The sequence below is a fragment of the Labrus mixtus genome, unplaced genomic scaffold, assembly GCF_963584025.1.
Source record: "Labrus mixtus unplaced genomic scaffold, fLabMix1.1 SCAFFOLD_100, whole genome shotgun sequence".
NCBI classification, from domain to species: Eukaryota; Metazoa; Chordata; class Actinopteri; order Labriformes; family Labridae; genus Labrus; species Labrus mixtus.
Genome location: NW_026870264.1, coordinates 110,001 through 119,163, shown reverse-complemented (window position 1 = coordinate 119,163; position 9,163 = coordinate 110,001). Strand labels below are relative to the sequence as shown.

General features: G+C 45.6%; 2 protein-coding genes across 6 annotated transcripts in view; both read right to left on the bottom strand.

Moving 5' to 3' along the window:
- Positions 1 to 1,088: 1,088 nt before the first annotated feature.
- Positions 1,089 to 5,253, bottom strand: LOC132967193 (caspase-3-like). The gene is made up of 4 exons (XM_061034063.1): positions 4,995 to 5,253; positions 1,840 to 2,003; positions 1,652 to 1,766; positions 1,089 to 1,369 (listed from the first exon to the last, which is right to left on the bottom strand). The coding sequence occupies exons 1-4, from the start codon at positions 5,209 to 5,211 to the stop codon at positions 1,104 to 1,106; spliced, it is 762 nt and encodes a 253-aa protein (XP_060890046.1). The 5' UTR covers positions 5,212 to 5,253; the 3' UTR covers positions 1,089 to 1,103.
- Positions 5,254 to 6,570: 1,317 nt separating this feature from the next.
- The window catches only part of LOC132967192 (transcription factor 7-like 1-B), a 21,644-nt gene continuing 19,051 nt past the window's right edge, over positions 6,571 to 9,163 (bottom strand). For 4 of the 5 annotated variants that reach the window (XM_061034062.1, XM_061034061.1, XM_061034059.1 and 1 more), the window contains 2 exons: positions 7,862 to 7,910; positions 6,571 to 7,470 (listed from right to left, as the gene is read on the bottom strand). In XM_061034062.1, coding sequence (XP_060890045.1) covers positions 6,905 to 7,470; positions 7,862 to 7,910 — 615 coding nt within the window. In that variant the 3' untranslated portion in view covers positions 6,571 to 6,904. The remainder of the gene's footprint in view (positions 7,471 to 7,861; positions 7,911 to 9,163) is intronic. The other variant, XM_061034060.1, reaches the window with a different exon arrangement.

Below are 9,163 nucleotides of genomic sequence, written 5' to 3'. Positions count from 1 at the left end.
CTATCCCTCTTCCTGCATCTTATCCCATCTCTCCCCCTATCCCTTTCCAAGCCCGGCGCAGTCTAGGCCTGTGAAGACTGTTTCGTCATGAGCCGGGGATCCGGCCGAAGATTTCTGCCTTTTAATAAGGCAGTTTTTTCTTACCACTGTAACTTTTGCTGCTTTGCTAAAGTGCTCATGATGGATAGGCCGGATCTTTGTAACATAGCAATAAGTAAGGTCTTTTACCTGCTTTATGTAACATAACAATAAGTAAGGTCTTTTACCTGCTTTATGTAACATAACAATAAGTAAGGTCCTTTACCTGCTTTTTGTAACATAACAATGAGTAAGGTCTTTTACCTGCTTTATATAACATAACAATAAGTAAGGTCTTTTACCTGCTTTTTGTAACATAACAATGAGTAAGGTCTTTTACCTGCTCTTTTGTAATGTTAACAGACAATGAGTAAGGTATTTTACCTGCTTCTTGTAAAGTGTCTCGAGATAACACTTGTTATGAGTTGACGCTATACAAATAAAAGTTGATTGATTGATTGATTGATTTAATACAAAGCACCACACTTCTGTTTGTCCACCTTCAAAATAAAAGCACCACACTTCTGTTTGTCCACCTTCAAAATAAAAGCACCACACTTCTGTTTGTCCACCTTCAAATTAAAAGCACCACACTTCTGTTTGCCCACCTTCAAAATAAAAGCACCACACTTCTGTTTGTCCACCTTCAAAATAAAAGCACCACACTTCTGTTTGTCCACCTTCAAAATAAAAGCCCCACACTTCTGTTTGTCCACCTTCAAAATAAAAGCACCACACTTCTGTTTGTCCACCTTCAAAATAAAAGCACCACACTTCTGTTTGTCCACCTTCAAAATAAAAGCACCACACTTCTGTTTGTCCACCTTCAAAATAAAAGCACCACACTTCTGTTTGTCCACCTTCAAAATAAAACATGTCATAATGATTGAAATTCACAGAGTGGACAGCGAGCGTGTGATCCTGCACGATGTGATGTTATTACACGCTGAGAGACACTCAAACTAAAACTAGAGATTTATTTCAGGACCAATCAGGGCCCCTTCCTCCATCATGGCCCCGAGGAGTCAGGGTTGCAGCCCTGCTACGGCCCCGCCTTCTTTCCCTGGCTCGGCGAATGGGAACACTTCTCTGGTCAGTCGCGTCACAAGGCACGGCATCTCTTTCTTCCCGCCCAGGACGCAACCTTTGGCCTGGAAGGTGTAGGCGACTCTGTGAGAGAGGCGGGTCAGGAGGCGGGTCAGCTCCAGGTTACGATTCCCCTCCTCCTTCAGTAAAGTGCAGAAAGTCTGCAGGAAGACGGAGCCGAGCGGGTGCATGAACGCTCCATAACCTGAGGAGAGAAAAAGATCGACATCCTGTGGTCACTGACTCCAAACCCTGCTGTCCATTTCTTTATAGAGTTTATGCTCCACCTGGTGTTCACTTCATGAACTACATGTATAAATATCATGTATGAAACATGGACACAGTCTCATTGAGATCACCCATCTGTTTCTGAAAAGGGAAGCCAAACTGTGGTGGTCGCCATGTTGTAAGTGTTAAAGCTACCTAACTTTGGATTGATTTAGAAACAAAAAGGAGGCGGAGCTGAGGCTGATGGACAGGTGATTACCTGGAGCTGTGGCGTACATCGCAGCTGTATCTACAGGAACACAGAGCTGCTGAGAGAAGCTGTCACCTGCTGAATCCACCTCCACGCCGTCATCCAGAGCGCCACCCCGACACGCCTACAGAGACACAGAGAACCTGACATCAGTACAGACAACATATCATTACTCTTCCTCCTCCTCCTCCTCCTACCTGTATGAGGAACAGCTTGGCCTTCGTCTCCATGCATCCGTTGTCAAAGTGGGAGAAGATCTTTGACAGTTGGACCGGTTTCCCATCGGCCCCAAACACGCAGCCCTCCTCGCCGTGAGACGACAAGACGGCGAGGAAACAGTCGTTCACAGGCCGCCTGCTCTCTGCAACACAAACACACAATAACACACAATCAGACAACTACACACTTTACTCAGACGTAATAAGATGTGTATGGTGCAGTGTTTCAGGTGTGTATGGTGCAGTGTTTCAGGTGTGTATGGTGCAGTGCTTCAGGTGTGTATGGTGCAGTGTTTCAGGTGTGTATGGTGCAGTGCTTCAGGTGGTGCAGTGTTTCAGGTGTGTATGGTGCAGTGTTTCAGGTGGTGCAGTGCTTCAGGTGTGTATGGTGCAGTGTTTCAGGTGTGTATGGTGCAGTGTTTCAGGTGGTGCAGTGCTTCAGGTGGTGCAGTGTTTCAGGTGTGTATGGTGCAGTGTTTCAGGTGGTGCAGTGTTTCAGGTGTGTATGGTGCAGTGTTTCAGGTGGTGCAGTGTTTCAGGTGTGTATGGTGCAGTGCTTCAGGTGTGTATGGTGCAGTGCTTCAGGTGTGTATGGTGCAGTGTTTCAGGTGTGTATGGTGCAGTGTTTCAGGTGGTGCAGTGTTTCAGGTGGTGCAGTGTTTCAGGTGTGTATGGTGCAGTGCTTCAGGTGGTGCAGTGTTTCAGGTGTGTATGGTGCAGTGTTTCAGGTGGTGCAGTGTTTCAGGTGTGTATGGTGCAGTGCTTCAGGTGTGTATGGTGCAGTGTTTCAGGTGTGTATGGTGCAGTGTTTCAGGTGTGTATGGTGCAGTGTTTCAGGTGGTGCAGTGCTTCAGGTGGTGCAGTGTTTCAGGTGTGTATGGTGCAGTGTTTCAGGTGGTGCATTGTTTCAGGTGGTGCAGTGTTTCAGGTGTGTATGGTGCAGTGCTTCAGGTGTGTATGGTGCAGTGCTTCAGGTGTGTATGGTGCAGTGATTCAGGTGTGTATGGTGCAGTGTTTCAGGTGGTGCAGTGTTTCAGGTGTGTATGGTGCAGTGTTTCAGGTGTGTATGGTGCAGTGTTTCAGGTGTGTATGGTGCAGTGCTTCAGGTGGTGCAGTGTTTCAGGTGTGTATGGTGCAGTGTTTCAGGTGGTGCAGTGTTTCAGGTGTGTATGGTGCAGTGTTTCAGGTGTGTATGGTGCAGTGTTTCAGGTGTGTATGGTGTAGTGTATGGTGCAGTGTTTCAGGTGTGTATGGTGCAGTGTTTCAGGTGTGTATGGTGCAGTGTTTCAGGTGTGTATGGTGCAGTATTTTAGGTGTGTATGGTGCAGTGTTTCAGGTGTGTATGGTGCAGTGTTTCAGGTGGTGCAGTGCTTCAGGTGGTGCAGTGTTTCAGGTGGTGCAGTGCTTCAGGTGGTGCAGTGTTTCAGGTGTGTATGGTGCAGTGCTTCAGGTGTGTATGGTGCAGTGCTTCAGGTGTGTATGGTGCAGTGTTTCAGGTGGTGCAGTGTTTCAGGTGTGTATGGTGCAGTGCTTCAGGTGTGTATGGTGGTGTATGGTGCAGTGTTTCAGGTGTGTATGGTGCAGTGTTTCAGGTGTGTATGGTGCAGTGTTTCAGGTGGTGCAGTGTTTCAGGTGTGTATGGTGCAGTGCTTCAGGTGTGTATGGTGCAGTGCTTCAGGTGTGTATGGTGCAGTGCTTCAGGTGTGTATGGTGCAGTGCTTCAGGTGTGTATGGTGCAGTGCTTCAGGTGTGTATGGTGCAGTGTTTCAGGTGTGTATGGTGCAGTGCTTCAGGTGTGTATGGTGCAGTGTTTCAGGTGTGTATGGTGCAGTGCTTCAGGTGTGTATGGTGCAGTGTTTCAGGTGTGTATGGTGCAGTGCTTCAGGTGGTGCAGTGTTTCAGGTGTGTATGGTGCAGTGTTTCAGGTGGTGCAGTGCTTCAGGTGTGTATGGTGCAGTGTTTCAGGTGTGTATGGTGCAGTGTTTCAGGTGGTGCAGTGCTTCAGGTGGTGCAGTGTTTCAGGTGTGTATGGTGCAGTGTTTCAGGTGGTGCAGTGTTTCAGGTGTGTATGGTGCAGTGTTTCAGGTGTGTATGGTGCAGTGTTTCAGGTGTGTATGGTGCAGTGTTTCAGGTGGTGCAGTGTTTCAGGTGTGTATGGTGCAGTGTTTCAGGTGGTGCAGTGTTTCAGGTGGTGCAGTGTTTCAGGTGTGTATGGTGCAGTGTTTCAGGTGTGTATGGTGCAGTGTTTCAGGTGGTGCAGTGTTTCAGGTGTGTATGGTGCAGTGTTTCAGGTGGTGCAGTGTTTCAGGTGGTGCAGTGTTTCAGGTGTGTATGGTGCAGTGTTTCAGGTGTGTATGGTGCAGTGCTTCAGGTGTATATGGTGCAGTGTTTCAGGTGTGTATGGTGCAGTGTTTCAGGTGGTGCAGTGTTTCAGGTGTGTATGGTGCAGTGCCTGTGAGCTCTGACGCTGAGAGAGAACATTGTGTTCTCGTTCAAGGATCTTCTTTGTTTGAAAACACCTCAAAGAATGGGGTTTTTTATCGCTCTGTTTTTCTCGGTTTGTTTTTTTATCTCGTTCAGAAGTTGATGACGTAATCACTAATCTTCACGTAACCACTAATGATCCTCATTGAGTCAGATGTGACTGATCCACATCTGAGTGATAAGCAGTAATCAACGTCTGCACAAACACTGTTTGTCTGCACGAGGTGATTACATAAAGCTGAGTCCTCAAAGGGTTCATGAGAATCCTTCTGATCATTTAAACTAAAAAGATTCCTGATTTGAACTGAAAGTTTCGTCTTTATGGAAATGGTTTAATGTGGTCACATGACCCGTTCTGTTTCAGCAGTTTGTCCAGTTGAAGTTTGATCCTGTAACAGCTGATTGATGTTTCTCTTCATTATGATGTCATTTCTCATCTTTACATGTCAAACACAAGTTATCAAAACTTATCTCATGACTTTTATTATCAAACACATTCAGCTGACGAGTCCAGAGAAACATCAGATGATGAATAAAAAAAATAAAGAAATAAAAAAATAAAGAAATAAAAAATAAAGAAATAAAAAATAAAGAAATAAAAACAAGGCCTGAACTGCTTGTAATGAGTTCAATGAGTGTGTGTGTGAGACCTTTAAGAAACAGCTGGTCGATCTCGTCTGCACTCAGGTCGTTGTGGATCTTCACCTTGAAGCTGAGCTTGCTGAGGACGTTGTGCAGCTTCTTTGTGTCCTTGTTGGCTCCGGGTCTGTTCTTCAGGGTCACCCCGGGGTCAAACTGAGCCACGGACACTAACAGGGCCCGGTTTCTCTCCCCCCTGTGCTCCATCAGTCCTCTCCACTGTGGCATCCTGCTCTCTCTCTGTGTCTGTAGTCTCTGACAGACTTTAGACCCTCTGTGAGTCGACTCTAAAGTTTCTGCCACGCCTCCAGTCTCACCTGTACGCCCATATATGGAGTGTCGTCTTCAGGTTTTGACAGGTTTACAACAGCATTGTGTCACAAAGGGTTGCATAACTTTGTTTTTTCCTTCATGTGCACAGAGTGGAGTGTTTTTCAGTCAATGCTCGACACGTCACCATAAAAGAGAAACTGAAATTCAGAGTTGTGATTTCATGATTCCGACTTGTTTCTCATTAATCAAGAGTGAAAATCAGGCAGAAATACACAAAGAAGAAAAGTATGAATTTAAACCAGAGAATAAATCATGAAGACAGTCCAACACCACAAATCAATTATAAAACAGGAAACACATCTTATTTTATCATTGATAACACAAAGGGTGTGTTTATTATACAGATCTATATTAATCATTTATATGATTATTACATGACACAGTCAATACCAGAGTTCTTCTTTTGACTGAGTCAGGACTTTCAGTATGAATGAACAGAGGTCATGTATTAAAGGAGCAGTATGTAACTCTGCCTCACCTAGTGGTTAAAACGGGTACTGCAGTCTAAATTCTAAACATTATAGAGAGCTGTCTCCCCCCCCCCCCCTCCTCTCTAGAGTCGATGCTCACACAGGTCACCATGTGGTGGACTCTGAAGCTTCAGTGTTTATCCAGCTCTGCATGGGTCTGTAAACCTTTCTGTGTTCTAACCTCTCTCCATTTTTCAAAAGCATCTCCAATATTGATCCTAGTTTGAGCACGTTTCTGCTCGTGGAGCTTATTAGAAACATGCAGAGGCTTTTTAGGTCGGGTACAATCACTTCTATCTGAACCACTTCTCTTGCCCGCTTCCATCGCTGCAACACCTGTTGACCTGATAACTGCTCTCATATCTGACAAACCGAGGGGCATCCAAAACAGCCGTGTGGGGGCGTGTCTTAAAAGCACCTACCTTCTCTGGTCCAAATAAATCCAGAGCATTCAGGAGCAGAATCTAAAGTTAGAAGGAGGACATACTGGCTGCTGCATTGTTGTCAGAGAAGCCAGCACTTCAACATGTTTCCTTAATGATCAGATAGTAAGATACCTTTATCATCTCACTGATTATCAATATCGTGTTTGTGACTCTATGCAGTTCTTAGTGCTGGATCGTGTGTGTGTGTGTGTGTGTGTGTGTGTGTGTGTGTGAGAGAGTTAACATGTGACTTGGTTGAAGAGCATCTCTCTCTCATCTCGATGGCGTGCGTGTCAAGTCGCTGCTGAAACGTCACAAAGTTCATGTAGTGATAAAAAGACTCTTCGGGACACTTTGAGAACTCAGTGAATATTTATTAACTCAGAGGAGGAACAGGAAATAGATTCACACTCGGTACAACCTGGTGAGAAAAAATGATTTTTTTTAAACAAACCAACCCGGTGCCACACCTCGTTTTACTAACGAGTCCATCATCATCAAAAAGTCTTTAGAAAAAGTGAGTGTGTAAAAAAAAGACATGGAGTTAGAGAGGCGGTCAAATATTGACCAATGATGTGTCTTCTTCATACTAATATAAAACGTGACAGAGCGATAAAAAGGTCGTAAAAAAAGAAGCTTATTTACAGTGTTAAAAAGAGGTACGAACCAATCAGGGCTCTTTAAATCTCTGCCTCACAGCTGATTGGTTCTTCTGAGAGAGAAGGGCTGCGATTGGGTCAAGGCACTGTGGGAGCTCGCTGCTGATTGGTGAGACGATGAAGGGGGCGGGATCAGGAAGGGCTGAGAGAGCATAGGAGGAGGGGGAGGGGGGGAACACCTGGAGGAGGACATGAGGGGTGAGGCGGTGGGCGTGTCACAGGAAGAGGAGGGCGTGGAGGGTCCGGGGGTGACGTTGCTGCGGCTCAGAGGATAAGGGGTCCGGTGCGGTTTGGTGGTGAGGGAGAGCGGCTGCAGCTGCTCGCCGTATGGAGACGTGTGTCCGCCGTACGACGAGTGTGTGTGCTCGGTGTGCGTCGGGGCCGGGGCGGCGGGCGAGGCCAGCGCGGTGGTGGGTGTCGCTGGGGAGTCCAGCGAGGAGGCAGGGCTTGCCTGAGACAGGTGTGTGTGTGTGAGGTGGGAGAGGGTGTGTGGCTGCGTGATGTGGGGGCGGGGCTGTGTGTGTGCAGTGTGTGTGTGAGGCGTGTCCTCGGGCGCAACGCGAGGTCTCTTCAGCTGCAGGGGGAAGTCTTCTTCAGGAGCTGAAACACACACACACACACACACACACACACACACACACACACACACACACACACACACACACACACACACACACACACACACACACACACACACACACACACACACACACACACACACACACACACACACACACACACACACACACACACACACACACACACACACACACACACACACAGTTACAGGCTAGCTGCTCTGAGGTCACAGATTCTCTTTAAACTAGGTGTGCACATGATGGCTGCCTCGACTCCTCTGCCTCGTTTAGGAGCTGGGAGGAGGGAGGGAAGCTCCGCCTTCATGTCCAAATATGGTCACTTCTGGCTTCAAAACAATCAGGTATTGATTTTAGAGGCTGACCCGAGAGATCAAAATGTTTCATAGTCTCACCTTCGAGCTGAGTTTCACTCTTACTCCTCTTCCTCTTCTTCTTCTTCCCCTGCAGAGAACACAAACAGGTTGAGCATGATGTAAACATGTAAACATGCAGCAGTGATGTAAACATGCAGCAGTGATGTAAACATGTAAACATGCAGCAGTGATGTAAACATGTCAACATGCAGCAGTGATGTAAACATGTAAACATGCAGCAGTGATGTAAACATGCAGCAGTGATGTAAACATGCAGCAGTGATGTAAACATGTAAACATGCAGCAGTGATGTAAACATGTCAACATGCAGCAGTGATGTAAACATGTAAACATGTAGCAGTGATGTCAACATGCAGCAGTGATATAAACATGCAGCAGTGATGTAAACATGTAAACATGCTACAGTGATGTAAACATGCTACAGTGATGTAAACATGCAGCAGTGATGTCAACATGCAGCAGTGATGTAAACATGTAAACATGCAGCAGTGATGTAAACATGCAGCAGTGATGTAAACATGTAAACATGCTACAGTGATGTAAACATGTAAACATACAGCAGTGATGTCAACATGTAAACATGCAGCAGTGATGTAAACATGTAAACATACAGCAGTGATGTAAACATGTAAACATGCAGCAGTGATGTAAACATGTAAACATGTCAACATGCAGCAGTGATGTAAACATGCAGCAGTGATATAAGCATGTAAACATGCAGCAGTGATGTAAACATGTCAACATGCAGCAGTGATGTAAACATGTAAACATGCAGCAGTGATGTAAACATGTCAACATGTAAACATGCAGCAGTGATGTAAATATGTAAACATGCAGCAGTGATGTAAACATGTAAACATGTCAACATGTAAACATGCAGCAGTGATGTCAACATGTAAACATGCAGCAGTGATGTAAACATGCAGCAGTGATGTAAACATGTAAACATGCAGCAGTGATGTAAACATGTAAACATGCAGCAGTGATATAAACATGTAAACATGCAGCAGTGATGTAAACATGCAGCAGTGATGTAAACATGTAAACATGCAGCAGTGATGTAAACATGTCAACATATAAACATGCAGCAGTGATGTAAACATGTCAACATGCAGCAGTGATGTAAACATGTCAACATGTAAACATGCAGCAGTGATGTAAACATGTCAACATGTAAACATGCAGCAGTGATGTAAACATGCAGCAGTGATGTAAACATGCAGCAATGATGTAAACATGTCAACATGCAGCAGTGATGTAAACATGCAGCAGTGATGGAAACATGTCAACATGCAGCAGTGATGTAAACATGTAAACATG